The sequence below is a fragment of the Zingiber officinale genome, chromosome 9A (assembly GCF_018446385.1).
Source record: "Zingiber officinale cultivar Zhangliang chromosome 9A, Zo_v1.1, whole genome shotgun sequence".
Lineage (NCBI taxonomy): Eukaryota > Viridiplantae > Streptophyta > Magnoliopsida > Zingiberales > Zingiberaceae > Zingiber > Zingiber officinale.
In genome coordinates, this window is record NC_056002.1 from 8,635,794 (window position 1) to 8,662,863 (window position 27,070).

Below are 27,070 nucleotides of genomic sequence, written 5' to 3' on the forward strand. Positions count from 1 at the left end.
TGGGAGCTGGTTCTTTGTAAAGAGAGTAAAATAAGAGAGGCTTTCAGGGTCACTGGCTAGCTTGGTTAGACTAATTCACCCGATGTGGCATAAAGAGAGAGCATATCAATGTTTGATAAAGAGAGGAATTAACCACCGAAGAAGCATATCGTAGGTGACTTGTTCCATGAGCATTCCAGGGTTTAAAGAGTCCATGCATCATCAACCCTGTCGTCCCTTTTCCGTTTCCCTAGATGTCACAAATACCTCCCCTGTCACGCACTCTTCCTTCCCAATCCCCACCGCAATCGCCATGTGAATCCCTCGCTAAAGCCTGCTTCTGTTCGCTGGAAAGCCTCGACGACGGTGCAATTTCACCACCAAATTAATCCTCATTTTTAATCTTCCCCACTCATGCATTATAAAGGTGCAGGTTAGTGGACTCGAATGGGAGGGAGGGACGGGAGCATGGCGAATTGGGTGGTGGAGATCGACAAGGAACTCGGGAACATCGACCGGGCACGCGAGATCGATCAATGGAACAAGCGGTCTATCTACAGGGTACCGGCCTGCATCAAGGTGCTGAACCCTAAGGCGTACCAGCCGCAGGTCGTGTCGTTCGGGCCGTACCACCACGGCGAAGTGGACGTGGCGCCCATGGAGGAGCACAAGCGGCGGGCGCTGCTGCACTTCCTGAAGCGGTCGAAGCGTCCGCTGAAGGAGTTCGCGGACGCGATGGAGGCGGTGGCGGGGCAGCTGCGGGAGGCGTACGAGGGGGTTGGGGACAAGTGGCGGGACGAGGAGAAGTTCCTGAGTCTGATGGTCACCGACGCGTGCTTCATGCTGGAGATCATGCGGGCGGCGACGGCGAGCGGCGGCGGGGGGTCGAGCGACGACGACTACGCGGTGAACGACCCGGTGTTCAGCAGCCACGGAATGCTGTACCACGTGCCGTACATAAAGCGGGACATGCTGATGCTGGAGAATCAGGTGCCGCTGCTGGCGTTGGACGTGCTGCTCACCATCGAGAGTGGCAAGCCGGCGAAGGTACGCAGCAGCGGTAGGAGAAAATTATCACTTTACTCCCAAAATTTATAAGTTTTACTCCTAAAGTTAAAATTTTAAATATATAATTGATCAGCATGAGCACGTGAACAAGCTGGTGTTGAAGTTCTTGGGACCGCCGAACGCGCGGGCCTTGACGTTGGCCGGGCTGGGCCTCCACCCCCTCGACGTATTCCGCCGCAGCCTGCTGCATTTGGGAGGGACATCGATGCGGTCGAGCGCCGGCCCCCCCGACGAGGGGTCGAGCGAGGTGATCCGGTCGGCGGTGGAGCTGTACGAGGCCGGGATCCGTTTCCAGCCGAGCAAGAGCAACAGCCTGCAGGACATCCGGTTCCACCGCGGCGTGCTGAGCCTACCGGTGATCGTGGTGGACGACTCCACCGAGTACATGTTCCTGAACCTGATGGCGTTCGAGCGGCTGCACGTGGCGGCGGGCAACGAGGTGACGGCCTACGTCTTCTTCATGGACAACATCATCGACTCGGCCAAGGACGTGAGCCTGCTACACTCGAAGGGCATCATCCAGAACGCGGTGGGCAGCGACAAGGCCGTGGCGAAGCTCTTCAACAGCCTGTCCAAGGACGTGGTGCTGGACCCGGAGAGCAGCCTCGACGAGGTGCACCGCCGGGTGAACAAGTACTGCCGGAAGAGCATCAACATGTGGCGGGCCAACCTCATCCACACCTACTTCCGTAGCCCCTGGGCGTTCCTCTCCCTCGCTGCCGCCATCTTCCTCCTCGTCCTCACCGTTCTGCAGACTGTCTACACCATCGTCCCCTACTACCACACCGACGCCGCCCCCTCTCCTCAGTGACTTAAGAGAATTAGATCCTGAGACTTTGGCCTGTGTGTTTGGTTGTGTTTTTGTTTTTCTGATTCGTTTTGCATTTTTCTTTCTTTTCTTTAATTAATTTGAACGTGTGAGATTTTTTTTTTTTTGGGTGTGAGCGTGCTCGTATTTGCAAGGAATTCGGGTTCTTCGGGTTGAACAATGAATAAAAAAAACAGAGGTCAGTTAAAAATTAATTTAATCAGAGTATTTCCATTGATCCAGTTTTAAGAACAATACAATAGTGATTGCTCAAAAGAGACCAGCAGACAAACAAGAAAAATGGATGAGGCCAGAAATGAGAATGATCGCGATTCCCGTATCTATGTCAAAGTGTAAACAAACATAAAGCATGTGCCGAAAATAAGCAAGCACAAAGGTTAATCTTAGAAATTCTATTTGGCAAAAAGAAACATGTTAGACAACACTATCAGGCTAGCAAAAAAAAAAGGAGACAGATAATTAGATTCCATCCATATCAATTTTTCTGTCAATATATATCTTTAAAATTTATGATAATTCATCTACTTTATTAAATTTAAATAATCATTTTCCAATACATACTTTATAATTTACCATATCTTTATTTATTTATTTATTAATATTTCTCCCTCCTTTATAATTTTTTATTATTATCTATGTTAATGATTTTGCACCAACTATTTCAATATCTATATTCCTCCAACGGCCATATTTTTTAGTATAAAATCATATTAATATCATGAATACCTATTCATATAATCAATCTCATACAACTATAATTTTCTCAAAAGTTTCCAATAATGTCTCATTTCATTAGTAATTACGATTGTCTACTTTCTTCTGATGATGAGTTGAAAACAATTATAACTGCCTTTTCAATTGAAGATTCATTGGATGATGAAGAAGGTTCACGATCACAGATCATTCTCAGCAAGCAATAACGTGCGTTTATTAGGAGAAATCCTTTGGAGGATCACATACGTCTCTTCAATGACTACTTTGCTAATGCATCGATATATCCTCCTAATATATTCAGGAGGAGGTTTCGGATGAATCGTGATCTCTTTCTTCGAATTCTTAACAGTGTGGAGAATCATGAACCATACTTCATTCAAAGAAGAAATGCTGCTAAAATGCTTGGGCTTTTTCTTTACAAAAGGTGACTGCTGCTTCAAGAATCCTTGCTTATGGAGTTGGAGCTGATCTCATAGATGAGTATATAAGAATTGGAGAAACCACAATAATAAAGGGCATGAAACTTTTTGTCAAAGCGGTAATCTCGATCTTTAGAGATGTGTAGTTGCGGTCTCCAAGTAGCAATGGCATTGCTAGATTGCTAGCAATTGGTGTGAAACGGGGATTTCCAGATATGTTGAGGAGTATTGACTGCATGCACTAGAAATAAAAGAATTGTCCAACTGCATGGAGAGGTATGTATACTGGCCATGCACATGAGCCAACAACTATTTTGGAAGCAGTGACGTCTTATGATGTTCGGATATGACATGCATTTTTTGGTTTACCTGGGTCACATAATGATATCAATATGCTGGAAAGATCTAATATATTTATAGAACTTACTGAAGGTTGTGCTCCTAAAGTTAACTACTCAATCAATGGCCATGATTATACTATGGGATACTATCTTGCAGATGGAATCTATCCTTCATGGTCTACATTTGTCAAAACCATTCTAACACCACAGGTCATAAAAGGCAATTGTTTGCATCAGCTCAAGAATCTGCGAGGAAGGATGTCGAGTGTGTTTGAGTAATCTGGGTACCCTAGGTTTTGATGTTTAGGCAAAGGTTTAAGTTAGGTTTATTATTGTATTTGATATGCATTGTGAGTGTGCAGAATACAGGTACAACAAGGAAAGTCCAAGTGTGATCTTGGCAAAGGAGGTTAGTCCAAGTGTGACTTGACAATGGATGAAGTCCCGAAGGCATGACCTCTTGGTAAAGGAAGACCCGACAACAATGACAAGGCCGATGGAAGATCCCTAAGGTTAGACGTGAAGGATGGGGAGGCATCCGAGGGACGTAATGCTGATGTAGGAGGCTAGAAAGCTAGGTCTAAGTTGGTCAAGCGAGGTCGAGTGCTGAGTGAATGTACTCGGGGGTTAAATTATAATATTAAAGTTTTACTGTAGCATACTGCAGTAGTACTGTAGCATCACCGTAGTAGCACTGTAGCGTTATTATAGTGTTACTGTAGCAGTCGACTAGTGTTTTCATCAGTCGACTGGTGCGGTCGACCGGACAGTCAACTGAGAGCAATTAAAATGCTTCTGTTCATTCGGTTAGTGTAGAGCAGTCGACTGATGGAAGTATTAGTCGACTGGTATCGAGCCGTTGGGTTGTAATAGTCGAATCTCCATATAGGGCAATCGACTGATGGTTTTGGCAGTCGACTGGTAGACGGGGTTTTCCAACTCGTGACCTATATAACCAAACATTGGAAGCTTGGTTAAGGTTGACAAAATTAATGGTGGTTAACCCTAATTAGAGTCTCCAAGTGCCCAAGTGATCTAGCGTGCTTGTACAAGGTTGTGGTGAGGTTTCTCCACCCACAAGGAGATACGCGAGCTAGCCAGAAGTTCTCCGGTGAATCATCCATGGATGAATCGGGATCGTGCACATTACAGGTAGCCGTGGAGTAGAAGCTTTATCTCCGAACCACGTTAAATCAACATGTTAGGTTTGCTTTCTATTGTTAGTATTTATTTTTGTATTTCGCTATGTGTACTAACCATTGTAGGAAGCAACGTTTTGGGTGAAACGCTATTCACTCTCCCCCCTCTAGCGGACGTCAAGGTCCCAACAGAGCGAGCATTTGGAGTTCTACAAGCACATTTTGTAATTGTTCATGGATCGACATGATATTTTTGTCAATCTGTACTGAATGATATTATGATGACCTGCATAATATTACACAACATGATCGTTGAGGATGAAAGAGATTTTTACCTTAGAGCATATGACTTTGATTATGACCATGAAGATGATACAAACCTAAACCAATTTCCCATTATCCCACTTCTTAATTTGTGGATTTCCTTCAATGTCATCGTGGCATTAGAAACAAAGAAACTCATTCATAACTACAATTTGACCCTATTGAACATCAACAGATGCTACGAGGTGAAAAGTGAATCAATATCAACCAAAATATGTGTTTTTATGTTACATTTTATTTACAACGTTATTACATTTGAATTTAAGTTGGTTTTGATGTAATGTTGTATAATGAAGTAGCATATTTACAAACTTGTTGTATGATAAAAATTAGAAATCTATAGAAACTTGTTTCATAAAATTTAGATATCTCTATTTTCATATTTAGTGAAACATAAATAGTTTACTATTAATTAAGTATGTTAACGTTCAACGCATCTTTGTATATTTTTATGTAGGAAAATAAGGTTATATGGGGATGAGTTCATGTTTGTATTGTTTATTTTGAAAAAACTTGTATAACTTTTAGGAGGTGTTGGATTTGTATTACTTTTTGTACTATTTGACTTGTATCATATTTTGGAGTCTTGAAGAAGAAAGTTCTTGTATAACTTTTTGAGAAGTTTTTGGATTTGTATTACTGTAAAATTGATTTCAAATATTAATAGATGTGTATATATGTTAAATAGGATGTGATAATGTTAATTATGATGTGTTGAATGTTTATGATGTGTTTAATGGTTATGATGTGGTATTTAATTTTGTTGTGATATGTATTTGAATGAAAATTATAGAAGTAAATTAGTTCAGTTAAAATTTTTGGAGTTAAGGACGAATTTATTTGTCGCCAAATTATTGTAATTATATCGATAATTTTGCGACAAAATTATTTTTCATCCCAAAATTAGTCCTAGATTATGGGACAAATCCATATATTCGTCCCAGAATCTGAGACAAATTCAAAAATTCATCCCAGAATCTGGGACAAATTCACAGATTTGTCCCAGAATTCGTCTCAGCATCTGGGACAAATCTGTGAATTTCTCCCAGGTTCGTATAATACAATTTTTTTGTTTATTTTCATCGCCAAATTTGTTGTAAATTTGAGACGAAAACTAATTTGTCTCAGATCATAATTTTTTATATTATTATTTTTGTTATCAAATTCGATGCAAATTATGCAACAAAAATATTATTCGTCCCAAACCAATGGTTTTCGTTGCAGACAATTTTGCAACAAATATCGTTTTTGTTGCAGAATTTGTAATAAATTCACAGATTCGTCTCAGATTCTGGAACAAAATTTGCGACGAATTTTTTTTTATCGTAGATCATAAAAAAAAATATTATTTTTGTCTCCAAATTTGTTACAAATTTGGAACAAAAATTTATTTTTGTTGTAGAATTTGCAACGAATTTGGTGACAAAATTATAATTTGTTGCCAATTTCATTACCAAATTCATCCCTAATTTTATAGCAATTTGTGACAATATTATTTTGTTGCAAACTTGGCAACGAATTTGGTGACAAAAATATTATGCGTCTCCAATTTTATCCCCAAATTCGTTGCCAAGTTGGCAATGAGAATTTTGGACGAAAATTTTTTGTCGCAAAATTCATTTAAAAAATTTTTGCAACGAATTTTTTTTTAAAAATTAGTCCCAAAATATTTTTTTTAAGGGGATATTGTCCATTTTAGGCTTGCTTATGGTTTTGTTTTTAAACTTTGCCCAAAAAATCTCTTACCAATAAAAATATATTCATCTCTTTTAAATAGATAAACTTTTTCATATTTTTCCAATGTAGAACTTTAATTGTATTTCTAACATGATAGATTCAAGAGCACTAATTGATTACATATGTCTTTATTCCTATCATTCTCATGTCTCTAGATTCATCAACCATTTTTAGATGAAGATTGTTATAGTAACACAATCAATTGAGAAAATTATTCATCGTCATAAAATATTACTGAATCGATTGCTACAGTACCTCAATTGATTTGAAAAAAAATATTACTAAATCGATTACTACAGTACCTCAATCGATTCGAAAAAATCATTCAATAAATGTGAAAGGATAAAATAAATATTGAATAAAATAGATATTGAATACATGATTTAATAATTTTAAAATTTATCAACATAATTTAGATATTTCGGAACTTAGAATTAGTGATTTAGTAAATTGCCGTTCTAACAATCGATACAAACATTAGCAACTCTCAGCTCAGGACATGTTTAGGCGTTGTGGTTTTTAAATAAAACAACAATTTTTTTTCTCGTGCAGATCTGATTTATAGCTAACAATTGTACTGATAGGAATTAGGAATACACTTTCTGGTCAAAGGGTTATAATCTCTCCCTCTTTCTTTTCACAAAGATGAGCATTAATTGGCCCGACACCTTCGGGTCCACGAATCAAATCCAAGTCAAAATTTGGATTTCATCGAGTGCCATGAAATAGTTTAACTTTAGAAGATTTTTTTGATATTTTAACTATCTTTAGACCAAGAAGGGCGCTTAACCGGAGTGGGCAGCCACCTTGCCCAAACTTACACAAAATAATTTGTCATCCAAGATGTGGGAATGCGTATCGGTTGATTGTTACAGTGAGTTCAGCTTTCGCAAGCAAGTTTCTCCTTGGACCTTGGGACATGTCGTCAGAATGACATCAATCTAAGGACAATCTGCAAGTAAGTCTCAAATTGCTTCGGTGGTTTGACGGAATGCTACCTTCGTCGAATTCAGATTGTCATATCGAAACCCCCAGTAGCTAAATGGGCAGACATGCGAGTAAAAAAGAGGCATTGCGGGCACATGGAGAAGGACGGTCAACGAGATTCCCCCTCTTGAAAAAAAAAAAAAGAGGGCATTCCTTGACATGCATACTTACGGATTGAAAAAACAAAGATTGTGGGGCATTAGTTCTACAGTTGAAGAAGACAGCAGTCTAATTAAACACCAGGATCTTGTGAGTCTGAATTTTCTGATGGCGGAGGGAGGAGACCTCGAAACAACAGGCACTTCCTTCAATGATCTCAGCACAAGACGCATGATGTGTTTATTGTGTTACAGACAGACGCCCTTACATTCCTCTAAACAACACATCACATTTTCTGCGATAGAATTTAATACAAGCTAGCGCTTGAATTAGCATTTCTCAGCGAGTAAATGAGTCCAACCAAGCAGGAGGCCTTCCTAATAAATAATGATGTTTAAGTAGCTGACACCCACAAGAACCACACTGCCAACTCAACTCCATAATTATAGGTTTTAATGCCGCTCAGCCAACTCCCACCCACCTCTAATGCCTTTGCCAGGCTCCCTCATTGATATGCTGCATCGCACAGCCAACGACACAAGTAACTCTGTGCCAGACAGATTTTTCCAAAACCCTACCGGACTGGACCAGTCGATTCAACTGGAAAGGTTCGAGTCCAATGCATCAGATTGAAACGGCCACCGCTAGAACGACTATGAAACAAGGAACAGACTAGGTTTCTTCCTGTCAGATCTCACATCTGTTGCATTCCTCAACATCGACCAGACTGAATTTCATATAATTTCAGGAAACAGAACACAAACACTTTCGATTCCCCTATGCAATTGCAGCGCACAGGCGAACCAATAACACCAATTAAGCAAAACTAGTAGTATAATTATAAAGAACAGTTTACTCCCAGCATATAGTGACTAATGAGCAAGCAATCGGAGATTAGAATTTAGGGATTGTTTCAGAGGTGGCACCCGAAGCAGTTGCAGGATTTGGGGGTGAATGCGCAGAAGCCGAAGGGCCGGTTGGGGATGTTGCAGTTGATAGTGTAGCAGCAGGGCGAGGGCAGGCAAAGGCCGTGGGGGCCGCCGCAGCAGGTGCAGAGCGAGCATATCCGGAAGTTGCTGAGCCGCCTCCGTCTGGCCTCGTCGATCAGCGAGGATTTCAGCCCCGGCAAAGCCGACGACGGCCGCATCGACGCTGTCGGCCCGCCCGCCTTGCGATCAGAGCAAAGCCTGCACAATTAGCGCCAGAAATGGAAATCCAGAGGTGGTGAATGGCGGAGAAGAACTCACCTCCGCTGAACGTGATAAGAGAGCGGCGAAGAGGAGGATGAAGAGAAGAGAATGCAGGGACGAAGGGGCGGAAGCCATCTCAGTCTGCTTTATGGATGGCGGTTTGGGGGTTTTCTTCGGGGAGAAGAAGGAGAGGCGAGAGGAGGGGAGGGAACGGAGACTATCGGGGTGGGGCAATGGCAAGGAGTATTTATTACTCTCACTATCACTACGCACTGTGGAGTGGAATGGTCATTCCGAACGGAGAAGGAGAAGGAGAAGGAGAAGGAGAAGGAGAGAAATGACGAGAGGCAGCGTGGGGTGAAGCGATTAGTTTTTATTTTGATTTTTCAAGGGTAATTACTAATTAGATAAAAAAAAAAAATAGATATTTTATGTATATCAATATTAATATTAAGATTAGAAGGATAATGATGAAATATTAAAATAAAAATATTATAGAAAAGATATAAAAAATATTATGAAAATTAAAATTAAAATTAAAATTGTGAACCCATCCGAATTCACAACAATTGTGAAAAAAAAATATAAAATTTTATATTTTTTATTCTTACCTTAAAAATGATCTCTTTATATAAATTAATTTTTATTTTCTTCAAATTAGGATAGTAAATGGGTCGACCTTGTTCAACATTTATATTGCTTAGGATTATTTGGTAAGATAGAATAGAGTTGAATATAAAATTAATGAAGCTGATGTGTAAATTCGATTTAAGTAATGATAGATAGAGAAAAAAAAATTTAAAAAAAAATTGATAGACATATAAATTAATAGTTCATCATTTTTATTTTTATGGGTTTCATCATATGTATCTATCCCTAAAATTTTTCTCCATATTATTTTTCATTCGATTTTTTTTTTAACCTGAGTCTAATCTCGAAATTGATTTATTTAGACGCTATTGATTTTTTTTTTAAATTTAACCATGCTTAATTATTTAAAAAAATATTTTTCATTTGTTTAGTTAGTTAATGAATTTAATTTTATAAGTCTATTTTTAGTGTAAGTTTTATTTAAAAGTACTCACAGAGATTTATTATTTACTAGTCATCACGCATATACAAATGTAATATAATATATAAATGTCATATCTCAGACTAATAAATTAGACTTGATAAGGGTACACCAAATCATACAATAGTACAACAAAATGTGAGATAAATTATGCTAAATTTAAGATATTAACATAATTAATTTTATTAGTCTTAAAATAACTAGTAAAATTATGCCCAAATCTAACATAATTAATTTAACTTGGGAGTTACTAGTAAAATTTATTATGCATAATTAATTTTATTAGTCTTAACATAATTTAAGATATTAACAAAATGTGAGATAAATTTATAAAAAAAATTACTAATAAATCTTAAAATTATTTTCAGTATGAAAAAAATGACATTAACATAATTAATTTTATTTGAGCTTCATCATAATTAATTTTAGTTATTAAAAGTCCAGATTTTTAATAAAATAGTAAAATAGTGTGAATAACACTACCTATGACATAAATATAATTTAATGAATTACAATAATCACCGTAATAAAGAAAATCATTAATAAAAACTTGAAAAACCTATGTTAGATAATACATAACTAGATTAAATAAATTATTGTACGAATACAACTTCATACCAATATGAAAACAAATAATAAAGAGAGAGAGTATCCAACCTCTAATTCATAAGAAAAAAAAATCAGAATGATAATTTTATTCTAAAATATTATTGAATTATAAAATTTTTAAAACTCATTTATGCGTCTTAAAATATAATAACTTTTAGAGTCTCTCTCCTCCTAATAAACAAAGAATATCCCAAAATTACGATGCAGGATGAGATCCTTTGAGCAATTAATTAGGTATTTACGGATCGAATCCTAATTATGGTATAATGGTATAATATATAGGTTCTTGTGAGGTCTTCTCAATAGGGTTATAAATGAATCAAATGTTTATGAACAAACTTAGTGTTCGACTTGATAAAAGCTTGTTTATGTTCGTTCAATATACACAAAATTGATTAAACAAACAATCTTGAACAGCTTGTTAAGCTAAACAAACAAGCTTGAACACATATGTGTTCAACTCGTTAACGTTCGTGAACAACGTTCGTGAACAATGTTTACAAACCATATTTATTAATAAAACTCTTTTAAATATGCTAAATAAACAATAAAATAAATAAATAAATTTAAATTATCAAACTCAATTACCAATCAAACAACTAAAAGTTTCAAACAATCAAACATGCTTAAATTGAGAGCTCGATAATATCTAAATGAACCAAGCTCGAACCAAGCTCAAGTCAAGCTTGAATTGAGAGCTTAATAATATCTAAATGAACCAAGCTCAAGTCAAGCTTCAAACAAGCTCAAGCTCATAAAAAATAAACCAAGCCAAGCTTGAACACTCATTTCAAAAGCTTGGTTCATTTTAAGCTCGGCTCGGCTCAGCTCGGTTACCTTATCAAACAAGCTTGAACACCCCAAAACTTGACTCGGCTCGGCTTGTTTACAGCCCTACTTCTCAATTTATTTTAGTGATTAATAAAATTTTTTTATGCAATTGAACTGATCACCTCTGAAATTAGTAGAAAGATGTGTTGGGTTCGGAGCGCAGCGAAAGACATATATTAATCATGGATCTTTTCGTGGTACATATAGTTTTACAAAAAAAATAACATAAAAATATACTTTGAGTCTTCGATAGGTGTAAATTATATCACAGACAGATAGACATATAAGAGCCCCACATGTGACTCCTCTAGCGGTATCCACGTGCACTAGATCACGAACTTGACACGATCCGTTAGGTGCTAGCCTCTTGGATCAACAAAGCCTTGGAAGCACTACGATCTCTTCCGAACGAAGAAGAAGTTAACGAGGAAAACTCAGAGAGAATGAATTCTCCTCTTGCATCGTTCCGAGGATGGCTACAATACGAAGAGTTAAGTTCTCAATAAATTCATCATTTATGATCTTCATTAATTAGGAAGATGAAGAGTTATAGGCTTTATAAATTCTTCATTTATAACATTCATTATGATAACTCTTTAAATTCTTCATTAATTATCATTATGATGACTCTTCGAATTCTCCATTAATCATTATGATTATGCCTATTCGAATTCTCTCTTCTTTGTATCAAATAAATCCATATTTAATTTTGATCTCGACTAGCTTCCGATACCATTATTCCATACACAGACTAAGGTAACCGTCTAGCAATAGTTTTTAGCCACCCAACGCGATAAAATTAATATCAGTCATAAACTATAAATCACTATGAACCGATTACTGTGTGATTCAATCTCTTCATCTAAGCATACATCCCAAATAATTCGGTACATTATGCATCATTACCAAATTAATTATTTTACTTGATTTCCAAGATATAATAGACTCCTCTTGGATTTCGAGTCACTAATATCTCTAACAAGCGGCCAGGATGTTAACTCCTAATCCAAGAGAGTGATGAATCCTCTATTGACTCAACACAATTCTCTCTACGCTTTGTCATACACCCAACTACCACTCCATGCATAGAATAAATGAAGCTCTCAAGTCAAAATATCAGTTACACTCGCTCATAAGAGGAATAACCAATGATGCTTAATGTAGGATCGAAAAGAATTTAGATATCTCCATAATGGTATGATATTGTCCACTTTGGGTCTAAGCCCTCATGGTTTTGCTCTTGGGCTTTACCCAAAAGGTCACAAGCCAATGGAGATATCTTTTCTCTTATAAACTCATGATCTTTCCCATGTATTTTCAATGTGGGACTATGTTTTACAATCTTGCACCCCCAACAATCCCCCCCTCAAACAAAGGACCACAGGCTTCCCACGTCCGATCCTCGACCCACCAGGTCTTCCTACCCCTCGGTCCACCTGACCTACTAGGACTTCCTTGTCTAGCCGCAACTAGGACTTCCTGCTTGGTGCCTGGTCCTCTTTATCTGAACATAAAAGCCCCCACGTTCTTTGTTCGAGGTCAATATTGTACCCACATGGCTCAATCAGACCATAGCTCTTGTGTACAGTTGACGGTTAAACCTTCTGGCAGTCTGGGCTCTGATACCAATTGTTGGTGCAGCAGGGCCGGCAAGAGGGGAGGGGTGAATTGCCTGAAATAAAAATTACCCTCCTCAAACTTTCAACTCAAAAATAATAGCAACAATAAAAATTAAAATGAAATAACTAAAAAGAAAAGCAGACTCAGTATTTTGACTTGGTTACAACCAAGAAGGTTGTTAATCCAAGGCGGTTAGAAAAAGCGCACTAGAACAGTCTCCTTTTCTGAAGGTGGAGAAGTCTTTTACACACTAGAAGCTTAAACAGTTGCTATGAAGTTGATACAGAATTGATTGAATGATTTCCTAGCTCCAGGGGCCTTTATATAGCTCCTGGAAAACTTATCTCGAGACTTGAGGGCGCCTCCAACGAGGTTGAGGGCGCCTCCAGCCGAGTCAACGGATAGAACTTTATTCGAACTCGCAACAGTCATCTAGACTGGGTCGAAGGCGCCTTCAATGGCCTTGAAGGTGCCCTGGACAATGTTGAGGGTGCCTTCAAGGCAATAAAGGTGCCTCCAAGACTGCAGTCAGCACAGGCGCCTTCAGCACTTCGTTGAAGGCGGCTCCAGCTAGCTTTTCCAACTCCTTTTGACTTATTCTCTTCTTCCGAGGCTCCGAATGCATGGGTGATTGCGGCCAACCGAAATAGGGCTCACCCGAACCCAATTCCTGACCTTCTCCTCGAGTAGTCTTCTGTCTCGGCTTCTCATCCCTCGAACATCGCGCACGTTCTTCTCATCCACCGGTGTACTCTTCCGGAGCTCTCTCGTCCTTTGGACGCACCGAGCCCGTCGGCTCCCTTCTCGTGTCGTTCTTCTCCCAAGCCGCGTCTTCCGCTCGACTTCCTGCGCTCCTAAGCTCCTGCACATTTAGACACAGGGATTAAATAACAAACAAGACTTAACCTAACTTGGTTGATCACATCAAAATCACCATGGGATCCAACAATCTCCCCCTTTTTGATGTGCATCAACCCAAGTTCAAGTTAGGGAATAAAACAGACAAGTAATTTAAAGAAATTACTAAACTAACATTTTAAGCAAAAATGTTGCAATAAAAGAATTTGCAACACTCAGTAAAAAATTTTTTAAAAATATTAACTCCCCTAAAACTTGTACCTATCTCTTCCCCTTTGATCACATAAAAAAAATTGGGTAATAATTTTTAAGTAAAAATTTTCTAAGTAAAAAATTTATTCAAGTTTTAAAATAAATCATAAAAAATTTCTTAAGTTTTTGCAAACACAAATTAGAAATATTTTAACCAGGAAAATTTTCTAAGTAAAAAAAATTGGGAAATTTTAAAAAAATGGTTAAGGCATTTTCTAATTTCTATTTTCATTTTTTATCAGTAAGTTAATTAAACATTTTATTTCAATATTTTGGCTTCCAGGCAGTGGCGAGGCACTAGGCCTTCTTGGTTATTGGAGTAACAACCACTTTCTTAGACAAAGTCTCAAAAGGGAGAGATTGTTGGACCCTGTGGTGGTTTTAATGTGATCAACCAAGTTAGGTTAGGTTCTGTTTGTTATTTAATCCCTATGTCTAGGTGTGCAGGAGCTTAGAAGCGCAGGAAGTTGAGTGGAAGATACAGCTAGCGAGAAGAACGACACGGGAAGGGAACCGACAGGCTCGGTGCGTTCGAAGGACGAGAGAGCTGCGGAAGAGTACACTGGTGGATGAGAAGAATGTGCGCGACGTTCGAGGGATGAGAAGTTGGGACGGAAGACTCCTCGAGGAGAAGGCCGGGAATTGGGTTCGGGTGAGCCCTATTTCGGTTGGCCGCAATCACCCATGCATTCGGAGCCTCGGAAGAAGAGAACAAGTCAAAAGGAGCTGGAAAAGCTAGCTAGAGGCGCTTTCAACGAAGTGCTGAAGGCGCCTGCGCTGACTGCAATCTTGGAGGCGCCTTCATTGCCTTGAAGGCACCCTCAACCTTGTCCAGGGCGCCTTCAAGGCCATTGAAGGCGCCTTCGACCCAGTCTAGATGACTGTTGCGAGTTTAGATAAAGTTCTATCAGTTGACTCAGCTGGAGGCACCCTCAAGGCTGGAGATAAGTTTTCCAAGAGCTATATAAAAGGCCCCTGGAGCTAGGAAATCATCCAATCAATTCTGTATCAACTTCCTAGCAACTGTTTGAGCTTCTACTATGTAAAAGACTTCTCCGCCTTCAGAAAAGGAGACTGTTCTAGTGCGCTTTTTTCAACCACCTTGGATTAACAACCTTCTTGGTTGTAACCAAGTCAAAACGCTGAGTCTGCTTTTCTTTTCAGTTATTTCGTTTTAATTTGTATTGTTGCTATTATTTTTGAGTTAAAAGTTTGAGAAGGGTAATTTTTATTTCAGGCAATTCACCCCTCTCCTCTTGTCGGCCTTGCTGCACCAACAATTGGTATCAGAACCCGGACTGCCAGAAGGTTTAACCACTTACTGTGCACAAGAGCTATGGTCTAATTGAGCCATGTAGGTACAATATTTAATATGTGGTCTCCTCTTGAGCGGGTCGTGTCCAGTGTACCTCTAAACGCAAGGTACCCCCAAGTATAACTTGGATATCCATCCCTCAGTCTATCTCGACCTAGTCATATTCAGCGTTGATCTAGATATCCATGTCCCCTCTAGATATCTGTTTGATCAAGGACTATTTCCAAATTAATATACTCATTAATCTGTGGAGCTTTATCATTAATTATATACGAACAGAAAAATAATAATTAATGATAAATATTTATCTTTATTAAATCATTATCCACAAAATACATAAGGAGTGTCTTGGCACATAAGTGCACACACTAACAATCTCCCACTTGCACTATTACCAAACACTATGGACTCTCAATCCTAGGCTCCTCACATGGGTCTCATGTTTCTGTAGAGGTAAGGCCTTTGTGAGTGAGTCTGCGATATTCTCGCTGGTATCTACTCTGCTAACCAACACATCACCTCTTTGAACAATCTCTCTAACGAGGTGATACTTCCTTAGTACATGCTTGGATTGTTGGTGAGACCTTGGCTCCTTTGCCTGTGCTATGATTGCATTATTGTCACAATATAGTACAACTGGATCAACAATGCTAGGAACCACTTCAAGCTCTGCCATGAAGTTCTTGATCCACATAGCTTCCTTTGCTACCTATGAAGCTGCTATGTACTCGGACTCAGCTGTTGAATCTGCAACTGTCTCCTGCTTGGAACTCCTCCAGCAAACAACAACACTATTCAGACAAAACACATATCCTTGCTACAATTTTAGATCATCCTGATCTATCTGAAAACTTGCGTCAGTATATCCTCTGACGACTAATTCCTCGTCTCTTCCAAAAACTAAGAACATGTTCTTTATTCTTCTAAGATACTTGAGGATAGTCTTTACCGCTGTCCAATGATCCTTTCCAGGATCTGACTGATATCTACTCGTCATGCTTAATGCATACGAGACATCTGGTCGAATGCATATCATAGCATACATTATGGACCCTATAGTCAAAGCATAAGGTATCTTGTCCATTCTACTTCTTTCCTCTTGTGTTCTTGGACGCATAGCCTTGGAAAGATGCACACCATGTGACACTAGTAAATATCCTCTCTTGGAGTCCTGTGTACCAAATCTATTCAATATTATATCAATGTATAAACCTTGACTTAACCCTAGTAACCTGTTTTGTCTATCTCAGTATATCCTAATACCTAAGACATAGGTTGCATCCCCAAGATCTTTCATTGAGAAACACTCTCCCAACCAAGTCTTGGTAGATTCTAGGCTAGGGATGTCATTGTCTATAAGAAGTATATCATCAACATACAACACTAGGAACATAATCTTGCTCCCACTAACCTTCTTGTAAACGCAAGGTTCTTCTGGATTTTTGACAAAAGAAAAATCTTTAATGGCTTTGTCAAATTGTAGATTCCAACTCCGAGATGTTTGCTTTAGTCTATAAATGGACTTCTTGAGTCTACATAACTTATTACCGTTCTCAGATTTTATAAAACTGGAGGTTGTACCATATATACCTCCTCCTGTAACCTTCCATTTAAGAAAGCAGTTTTAACATCCATTTGCCAAATCTCGTAATCCTTGTAAGTTGTTATAGCTAGTAAAATTATAATGGACTTAAGCATTGCAACGGGCGAAAATGTTTCATCATAGTCAATTCCATGACGTTGATTGAAACCCTTTGCCACAAGCCTAGTTTTATAGGTACTGATGTTCCCATCCATGTTAATCTTTTTCTTGAAGATTCATTTGCACCCTATGGGTTTTACCCTAATTGGCACATCAACTAACTCCCAAACTTGGATGGTGTACATGGAATCCATTTCAGATTTCATAGCTTCCAACCATTTCTCATAATCATTTGAAGCAATTGCTTCTTCTTAAGCCGATGGTTCATCATCTTCGATGAGTAACACTTCCTCATCTTGGGTTACTAGCCAACCATATCTATTTGACTCTCGGTGTATTCTTGTAGACTTACGTTGATCTCGCGTTTCTTGAGCAGTTTCTTAAGTCGATGGTTCATCATCTTCGATGAGTAACACTTCCTCATCTTGGGTTACTAGCCAACCATATCTATTTGATTCTCGGTGTATTCTTGTAGACTTACATTGATCTCGCGTTTCTTGAGCAGTTTCAGATGAAGGAGACACTTGTACTTCTGGCATTGTCTCATTATCCAATTGTTCATCTTCCAACATGTTTGTAGAGTCTATAATTTCTTCAAGACTTACTTTACTCCCACTACTTTCTTTAAAAATAAATTCTTTTTCCAAGAAAGTAGCATATCGAGCAACAATAACTTTGTGCTCACTTGGCAGATAAAAATAATATCCCATTGTAGCTTTGGGATAATCTACAAACGTACATTTTATGGATCTTGCTGTAAGATTATTAGAATTTTTATTCTTCACATAAGCATCACAACCCCATATCTTAAGATAAGACAAATTTGGTTTCTTTCCAAACCATAATTCATAAGGAATCTTATCTACAGTCTTGGTTGGAACTCGGTTAAATGTGTGTGCTACTGTTTCTAAGGCATAGCCCCAAAATTACATTGGAAGGCTTGCATGACTCATCATTGATCTAACCATATCCATGAGTGTACGATTTCTCCTTTCTGAAACACCATTCCACTCCGGCATTCTAGGAGGTGTAAGTTGGAAAATTATCCCACACTCTTTTAGGTAATTAATGAACTCTTGGCTTAGATACTCGCCACCTCGATCACTCCGAAGGGCCTTAATGTTCTTGCCACGTTGATTTTCTACCTCATTCTTGAACTCCTTAAACTTGTCTAGAGTTTTAAACTTATGTCTCATTAAGTAGACATATCCATATCTACTTAAATTGTCAGTAAAAGTCACGAAGTAGATATATGCTCCTCTAGCCTGAACTTGCAATGTCCCACAAACATCACTATCACTACAACAAAAACTGCAAACGACAACACCCCTACGACAACGGTTTTAAGAGAAAGCGTTGCATATTTGCTCAAAGACAACGGTTTTTGCCAAAACCGTTGTCTTTGAACTCCCCATTAAATATAAAAGACAACGGTTTTGGCAAAACTGTTGTCATTGAGCAATATTTTTTTTTAACGACAACACTTTTTACAACGGTTTTATAAACCGTTGTCTTTATCCGCGTTTTTAGCGTCTACAACAACAGTTTTGAAAAAATCGTTGTAATTGAATTTGGTCATTTCCCCCCCCTCGCTGTTTTCCTTTCCCTTGTTGTTTTCATTTCGGCGCCGTGTTTTTCCTTTGCGATCCCGAACCTAGGGCAATTTTCTTTCCCTCTCCTCATACAATCTCTTCACGCCATCCCGTCGACCACTGGATCTTCCTCCACAACGGTGTGCTCTCCTCTCTCTCTCATTCTCACCCTCACTCTTGATTTGTCTACCTTTGCCTCCTAAAGGTTCGAGATGAGCCATGTCCTTGGTGGGCTCCTTGCATCTTCCCCTCTTCTGGCACAAGCCTAGACCCGCTGCCTTCGTGCCAATGCAGGTAGCGCCAACTTCGTCATTGACAGGAGCGACGATGCGGTCTTCATCACCTTCTCCGGGACGCAAGCCGTCGCTTCGTCGTCTGGCCTTGGCAGAGGGTTCTTCGAACTTGCTTCCCTATACAGCGACACACACGACATCTTCGCACCGCTGGGAAGAGGCGAGGAGGGTGACGGCGGGAAGCCGCAGCCCATGCTCCTCCAGGCCAGTGCCCTCCGCTTGTTTATGAGCTTGTACCACACCTCCGAGTTCCAGGTCTGCGCTCGATCTTTTTTTCCTTCGATTAGGGTTTCCTCTGCTTCAGATTCAATCAAATTAGGGTCATTTTTTTAAAAAAATAATTCACCAAATCGTCTTAATCGTATCATTAATTGAATATAGCGATCATTTTCCACGAGATTTGTTCCTCTAGTTTTTCTTAATGACTTCTTAGATCAGAGAAGAACATGAAAACATATGTCTGTTTCGCATGTAAGCAAGCTTCTTCTGCAGGGTTTATAGCAGACTGCAAAGGCATCAAGATTTTAGCCATGGCATCCTTGTTTATTATTGTTTCTGTTCATGTCTATAGAACTACAGCAGAGTCGGAGATGCATATTTCTACATTATATGCTCCAAGAAGACTGCCCATTTTCTAACAAAGAGAGACAACAAGTTTCAGTCAAAATAGGCTAATTTTTCCATGCCTGGAGAAGGCAGCAGAATCTTTGATATCCAAGTAAGTTTGATCTGCTTTCCATCATAAAATTAGCATGTGACCTCTTCTATACTCCTTTTGTTGTTTAGTCAGTATTAAGATAAGAAGTTCTGATTTTAAATCATTAATTAGTATTAGGATGGCGCCGAAGCCGCTGGACTACGAGTTCCTGAATGAGAATGTGAAGAAAGTTGCATATGCTGTTAAAGGGGAGCTTTACCTGCGGGCTTCGGAGTTGCAGAAGGAGGGGAAGAAGGTTATGATGCTTTCTCATACACAATTTTCGTTGATTGTGCCACAACATGATTTGAGTTAAATAGAATAAATTTTATTGAAAGAGACTCTTATTTCGATTCTTGAAAGATCTGACTTTGATTGTTTTTTTCCATTCTTGTTATCTGGTTGAAGATATCTTCCTGGGTTATTTAGCACTGTATATGTTTGCTTTATTGCTTGTATCAAGATATGAAGTGCACATATGCCTTTGATTCTTTTTATTGTTAGCTTGTTGGGATGCCACTTGTGAGATTAAAATTTGAGGTTATAATACTGCACTCCCCTTGCAATTTATTCTTAAGAAACAAGATACAAGTTGGACTTACTTTCCATGAGATTGGTTTTTTTTGTTGTTTGCAGATTATTTTCACAAATGTCGGGAACCCTCATGCTCTCGAATAGAAGCCATTAACATTTCCCCGTCAGGTTTCCATTTTCTCTTTATTCTTTCTTAAAAACTACTTGTATCAAAGTGTTGATCATTCTTCTCTATTGCTTAACTTAAGGAACGCAGCGAGAAAAAATCATCTTCACAAGTCAAAAATTCCTTGTACATGGAGCAATTTCTCCTTCTCTGTGCTCCCTGAGATAAAGAGACATTTTCCATTAGATTTCTCTTTTTAATGGTGTAATTTTTTACCTATACTATTCTCCAGGTGGTAGCATTATGCCAAGCTCCATTTCTATTGGATGACCCTAATGTCGGGCTTTTATTCCCAGCAGATGTCATTGCAAGAGCTAAACATTATCTTTCATTGAATTCGGGTGGTTTAGGTATTCACATATTCCTACAATTTTCAACTCGCAGTCTACTTAAACCTTTTCCTTTTTAATGCAGTCTGTTTCTCAAGCTAAACTGCTTTGCAACTTGTTTCCTCTTGTTAATGGTGATCTGGAAAAGAAATGTATTCTGTACTTATTTGTGCATTTGTAACCCAAGCAATTTTTATGTTGGCCTTTTCATAACATTTGTGTCATATTCCAGTTTTTAGTTGTATCTTTATATGTAACAAACTCAAAACATCATCTGCAGGCTTGTTATTTTTTTTCATGTTGATGAGTAAATATTGTTTTAGTCATTCTGATAAGAATCTCAACTTTCTTTCGAGCAATCAGGTGCATATAGTGATTCTCGAGGACTTCCTGGAATTAGGAAAGAATTTGCAGAGTTCATTGAAAAATCTATGCATGAGTTGGACTTTTTTATTTCTTCTTCTAACTCTTGACATTTTGTATGGCCGATAAGTCATTTGCAAGGGATGTTCAATCGAACTATAAGATTATTAGAAGCAGGTATCGAGCCAGTGTAAGTTCATTTGCATGTCTAAATATCATTTTGTTTATCATTCAGCCACCATATTTTATTATCATCTTTTTTATGCCAGATATGTATTTGACGGTCAACCTCCAGAGCTGAAGAAACAAGAACTTGCCAAAAGGCTAGTCTTTATAGTTTTGTCATTGTCCCCCTCCTTTTTTTTTGTTGCAAGATAATGATAATCTTTAAGCTTATTTTATTCTTTAGATATTTAAAGAGGAAAGATGCAACTAATGATCTGAACACAACAATTGAGGTCATTGCTTGTGCATAACAAGTACCTTTATTGGGACTCTTCAGTGTGCTAGAATTTCTTTTGCTGTCTTGGTTACATTTGTTGTTTGCAGACTGGTGATTTGGAGGGAATTGAAAAGTACAGCAAAAGGACTGTCAAGGTAATCTTTGATATTGCTATTTTATTGGAAATTACCATGAGGATCTTATTGATTATGATGCAATCAGCATAAAGTTAGCATGCTGATTATCTGTTTTCTTCATATGTAACATAGAGTTTCTTTAAATATATTTTGAACTTTCAAATTACTTTCTTGAAGAATTTGATTCTAGTAGATGACTGTAGAGTTTTTTCACAGGTAACCAAGCAATATAATGAAGATTGTAAACGTCTCTTAAGACTAATGGGTGTGCTTACTATTGAGGTAAACTAGTCTACTTTCACTTATTGAATTCTTTATCCTTGCTACAAGAATTTGAACTAACAATGACACAATTTTACTTTCTCTTGCAAACATTTCCTAAAGTTGCATGCAATTGCTTAATATACAAGTATTGTATCTCTAGTTTTAGAAGCTAAACTCATCTTTCTGATCTAAAGGCACCCTGTGAAGCAGAAGCTCAATGCACAGCTTTTTTCAAAAGTGACAAGGTAAAATGATGCAATGTAACACATTCTATTTTATTTTTTTTAACTTTAATATCCTAAACGTATTTGTTTGTTATCAATCTCTAGGTGTTTGCGGTTGCCTCAGAAAACATGGATACTTTAACTTTTGGGGTACCAAGGTTTCTCCATCATTTAATGGATCCTAGTTCCAAAAAAATCTCTGTGATGGAATTTGACGTTTCAAAGGTATATTTATTCTGCTTATTGCTAATTGAATTACTGTATTTATTCTCATCCTTATTTTTCAGGTTTTTGAAGAGCTAAGACTCACTATGGATCATTTCATTGATTTGTGTATTCTCTTTGGATGTGATTATTGTGATAACATTAAAGGTAAACTTTCTTATGAGATATTGTACATTCAACAAGTTTAACATACAAGGCTAGTACTCTACTGCTTACTGTTTACGAAATTTGATAACTAATGTTCATTCAAATCTCTAGTATGATAATGCTTGTGTGGTTGAATATGATGTCAGTGCTACAACTGTTCCATGTCTATGTTACTTGGACTTGATATAGTTCAACATGAGTATGATCGCAATCTCTGACATGACTATTTTTACAAATTGTACATGTGTTCAATAGGATTAGTGATTGTTCACTCTTAGTGTCACTGTTTGAGTGTCATTATCCAAGTATCTATATCCAACGCAGATTCCATGAAATAAATTATACACATACCTTTGCCCAATACCTCATTCTAACATTTGATGTTACATGACGCTTATTTAGTTGTTTCTGCATTATGCAAGGACTGACGGTTAAATTATATTTTGTGAATACCAGAGTTCTTTTCCTTTCAAACACAACATTGATATTCCTCTTCCAATGTGTTACTCATGAATGCAGCTGATTGAGAGAGGATTTATTATTATTATTATTAGAACCATATTTCGATAAGGCTCCTTGAGTCACATGGAGTACATTAGTTGGAAGATTTTTTCCATTTCTTCTAGCAGTGGCTAATAGTTCTGCAACATGTACAAATAGATACTCAAAGATTATGTTCAAGGGTAGTCATAAGTTTGAGTCAATGTAAAACTTGATGAAGTTGCAAAAAATCCTCTTTAAACCAGTCATTAGTTGAAAACATAAGAGAAGGAGGAAAATTTGTAATTGTCTATTTTTTCCCTAACTGGATAAAAGTAGTTTTTTAGTTGCTCTTATTCTTTGGTAGTCATATTTATAGTAATTTTGACTATAACCACCTCAAACATGCAACTTCGAGTATAAAATGGCTTGTTTCCTTGTATTGCTTATTTTCCAAGAATTTATATTGTCATGTAGACTATAATATGGAATTATGGAATTTTATAAGTTTTGTTGAATTTTTCTTTTGCAGGTCGGGCAATTCGTGAGGCTTGAGTTTTTTTGATGCAAGAAGTGAGCTTTGTTAGGATGTAGCTTGCCTTGCTAATTTGTAAATTAAAAGCGCGCCATATGGAGAACAACAAATGGAAAACATGTGATTTAATGTATATGGAGAACAGTAATGAAAAACATGTGTATTTTGATGAGTAACAACTCATTTTGTATATTTTTGTATATGTGTGGCTACAAGATGAATTATATATGGATGTTTATTTTAGATTTAATGTAGTAAATATTTAGTTTTGTATTGGTGGTTTGCTTATAGTAAAATAAGATTGATTGTTTGGTATTAATGAACATTAAAGACAACAGTTAAAAATATTGTAAAAACTATGTAAACCACAACGATTTTTTTTTGAAAAAAGTGATAAAAGACAACGGTTTTATCCGTTGTAAAATATATTAAAACTGTTGTAAAAAAAAAATAAAATGAGTAAATATTATCTACCACAACAGTTTATATTTGTTGTAAAAAGAGTCTACTACAACGGTTTATTTCTGTTGTTGAAATTAGCTACCACAACGGTTTTAAACCGTTGTCGTATCCTTCGTAGCTAAATTTTGAGCATATATACAACAACGGATAAAAATCGTTGTCAAATGTCTACAAAGACAACGGATTCAAAACCGTTGTCGTAGGCCAATACATTCTACAACACCCTAAGTTACAACGATTTTTTGACCCTACGACAACGGATAATATCCGTTGTCGTTTGCAGTTTTTGTTGTAGTGTATGTATGAGTTCTAGTGGTTCCTTTGCCCGTTCACCTACCTTGTAAACATGCTTCACATGTATCTATAGGTTCTAATTCAAAAGAGTCAAAATACTCATTAGCGATGTGTTTCTGGGTTATATGACCAAATCTACAGTGCCAGAGATATGTTAAGTTTGAGTCATGTAATTTCTGTTTCTTACTTTCAATACAATAGATCAGTTCATCTAAGTTAAGAACATAAAGATCATTATTCAATAAACCATTCCCATATAATATATTATTCAAATAAAAGGAACACAACTTGTCCTTGAATTGAAATACAAATCCCTTGGTGTCTAAACTTGACACCGAAATGATATTCTTTGAGAAACTAGGAACTAAATAATAGTTTTCTAAATTCAAAACAAGTCCACTAAACAAATTTATTGAATAGGTTCCTACAACTAACGCAAAAACTCTCGCTCCATTAGTTACTCATAGGTCCATTTCGCCCTTGGACAACCATTTAAAGTCACTTAGACCCTGCATGTTCGCACAAATGTGAGAACTACTTCCAGAATCTATGACCCATGATGAAGAAACAGAAAGATTGCACTCTATCATAAAGATACCTGAAGCATCCGCTCTACTGGCATTCTTCTTCATGAAAATATAGCAGTTTTTCTTCCAGTGACCTTTCTTGCCACAATGGAAGCACATCGCCTCCTTCTCATCAGATTAGGGTACCTGTATCCCTTTCTTAAGCTTCTTCTGAACTTGATATTTAGGATTCTTCACTGCATTAGCCTTAGGATTAAACTTCCCCGTGCTTGGGTGCTTGTTGGTCTTTTTGACCATCATTGCATGCAGTGAAGGATTTACCTTCATATGCTTTTCAGTAGTTTTCAGCATTACCATCAGATCAGTCAAACTCTTGTCCATGTTGTTCATGTTGAAGTTCAACACAAACTGAGAAAATGATGGAGGTAGTGACGACAGGATTAGGTCTACAGCCAAGTCCTGGTCTAACTTGGAACCTAAGCTCTCGAGCCTCTCTATGTACCCGATCATCTTGAGTACATGAGACCCAACTTGGTTTTCTTCCTCCAACATGGTACGAAATAGTGCTCGAGATATTTCATACCTCTCTACTCTCGCACTCTCTTGGAAGAGCTCATGCAAGTGTTGATCAATCTCCCTAGCACTCATGTTCTCATGCTGTCTCTGTAACTCGGGAGACATAGAAGACAGCATGATACATTGCACATCTAGTGCATCTTCCATATACTGAGAATAATATGACTGATCTTCCTCTGAAGAATTGGGATGTAGGCTCTTTTAGTGGTTCATCTTCGAGCACGTAAATTTTTCTCTCATGTCTTAAGATGATTTTTAATTTCCTATACCAATCCAGGTAGTTGGAACCGAGGAGGATATTCTCTTTCTCGAGAATGCTTCACAGTGATAAGGTACTTGTGTTTGCCATCTAAAATTTAAAGCAGAGTTTTAGTATTTGCGGAATATATTTAATAAAGATCTTTTATAACTCTTATTATTTTATTCAAGTCCAACATCCCTCATTGTTAGAATCAGGAATTGGTTGGTAACAATTCCTAATAGGACCGAAACCCTGAATCATATAAAATGCACACAGTTGAGTTGTACCTGTAGGATCATTGGGTCGGCAAGAAAGGGGGTTGAATAGCCCTGAAAAAAAATAAAATCGACCCTTCTCGACTTTTCAAACCAACACTTGAAGAATAATAAAATAAACAGAAAATAAAAAATCGAGGCACCGGATTTGACTTGGTTACAACCGGGGAGGTTGTTAATCCAAGGAAGATGATCACACTACTATCTCCTTCAGGCGGAGAAGCCTCTTTTACAGCAGTATAGGCACAGAAAGAGAGAAGCTAATCTAAACAGTGGAAGCGCACAAGTGTTGTTACAATTTCTGAATTCGTTTAAAAACTTCTGGACCAAGGTTATATTTATAGTCTTGGTCTGGGCGCCTGGAAGGGTTCCGGGCGCCCTGGGGGGATAAAACTTTATCCCCCAATGTTCAGATCGAGATTGACTCGATCTGGTCAAACTTCACGGTCCGAGCGCCCGGAAGGGTTCCGGGCACCCCCGGGCTGGTCCGGGCACCCCGGGCTGGTCCGGGCGCCCCGGACCCCCAAGTCAACAAATGTTGACTTTTCTCCATCGGGACCTTTGCTCCGGTTCGGTCCGCCTCGGTCCGGGTCTTCTACTCTGGATCCGCTTACTTGGGTGATTTCTGCCATCCGAAAAAAGGCTCACCTAAACCCAACTTCCGGTCTTCTCGAGTGGACTTCCACTCCGGCTTCTCGTCCCTCGAAATTTCCACGTGTTTCCTTCTCGTCCGCCGGCGTACTCATCCGCAGTCTTCGTCCCTCGGACGCACCGCGTGCCGTCCTTCTCGCTAGCTGTGTCTCTTGCTCCTCAAGCAGTCTTCCGCTCCGGCTTTCGTCCCTCGGAACCACCGCATGCTTCTTTCTCGTCCGGGGGTGTACTCTTCCGCAGCACCTCGTCCCTCGGACACACCGCGTGCCGTCTTTCTCGCTAGCTGCTTCTACCACTCGACTACCTGTGCTCCTAAGCTCCTGCACACTTAGACACAAGTTTAGAAACACACAGGACCTAACTTAACTTGTTGATCACACCAAAACTGTTGGTTAGTCCTAGGAAAACGTACCGATTTCACGGTACAAAAATTTTTATACAAGTGTCGAACCTTTCCTTAAATAACCTATTGTGTTCTTTAGAAGTTAAATTAGGAATCGCAGACGGAACTTAACATCATTGATTCGAAAT

The 27,070-nt window shown here is 38.2% G+C and overlaps 3 protein-coding genes across 3 annotated transcripts; 2 read left to right on the forward strand and 1 right to left on the reverse strand.

Annotated features, from left to right (window-relative positions):
- The first annotated feature begins 446 nt into the window (after nt 1-446).
- LOC122021010 (UPF0481 protein At3g47200-like) lies at nt 447-2,052 on the forward strand. The gene is made up of 2 exons (XM_042579077.1): nt 447-1,026; nt 1,121-2,052. Exons 1-2 carry the CDS (start codon nt 448-450, stop codon nt 1,856-1,858), a joined length of 1,317 nt encoding a protein of 438 aa, XP_042435011.1. The 5' UTR covers nt 447; the 3' UTR covers nt 1,859-2,052.
- A 6,287-nt stretch (nt 2,053-8,339) lies between these two features.
- On the reverse strand, nt 8,340-9,168 carry LOC122020678. Its single transcript, XM_042578688.1, has 2 exons — nt 8,884-9,168; nt 8,340-8,804 (listed from the first exon to the last, which is right to left on the reverse strand). Exons 1-2 carry the CDS (start codon nt 8,959-8,961, stop codon nt 8,550-8,552), a joined length of 333 nt encoding a protein of 110 aa, XP_042434622.1. The 5' UTR covers nt 8,962-9,168; the 3' UTR covers nt 8,340-8,549.
- An 11,434-nt stretch (nt 9,169-20,602) lies between these two features.
- LOC122019007 (flap endonuclease 1-A-like) lies at nt 20,603-23,533 on the forward strand. The gene is made up of 10 exons (XM_042576517.1): nt 20,603-20,717; nt 21,060-21,249; nt 21,329-21,382; nt 21,469-21,517; nt 21,609-21,656; nt 21,855-21,920; nt 22,097-22,147; nt 22,232-22,351; nt 22,414-22,498; nt 23,511-23,533. Exons 2-10 carry the CDS (start codon nt 21,203-21,205, stop codon nt 23,531-23,533), a joined length of 543 nt encoding a protein of 180 aa, XP_042432451.1. The 5' UTR covers nt 20,603-20,717; nt 21,060-21,202.
- Nucleotides 23,534-27,070: the final 3,537 nt, after the last annotated feature.

Excerpts from the sequence above, each read along its gene's own strand:
- LOC122020678 (XM_042578688.1), bottom strand. The coding sequence starts at position 8,961 with ATGGCTTCCGCCCCTTCGTCCCTGCATTCTCTTCTCTTCATCCTCCTC. Across the intron at positions 8,805-8,883 it reads TCTTATCACGTTCAGCGGAG|GCGGGCGGGCCGACAGCGTC; the intron begins GTGAGTTCTTCT and ends TCTGATCGCAAG.
- LOC122021010 (XM_042579077.1), top strand. The coding sequence starts at position 448 with ATGGCGAATTGGGTGGTGGAGATCGACAAGGAACTCGGGAACATCGAC. Across the intron at positions 1,027-1,120 it reads AGAGTGGCAAGCCGGCGAAG|CATGAGCACGTGAACAAGCT; the intron begins GTACGCAGCAGC and ends ATAATTGATCAG.
- LOC122019007 (XM_042576517.1), top strand. The coding sequence starts at position 21,203 with ATGTTCAATCGAACTATAAGATTATTAGAAGCAGGTATCGAGCCAGT. Across the intron at positions 21,921-22,096 it reads TGGGTGTGCTTACTATTGAG|GCACCCTGTGAAGCAGAAGC; the intron begins GTAAACTAGTCT and ends TCTGATCTAAAG. Across the intron at positions 22,499-23,510 it reads TTATTGTGATAACATTAAAG|GTCGGGCAATTCGTGAGGCT; the intron begins GTAAACTTTCTT and ends TTTCTTTTGCAG.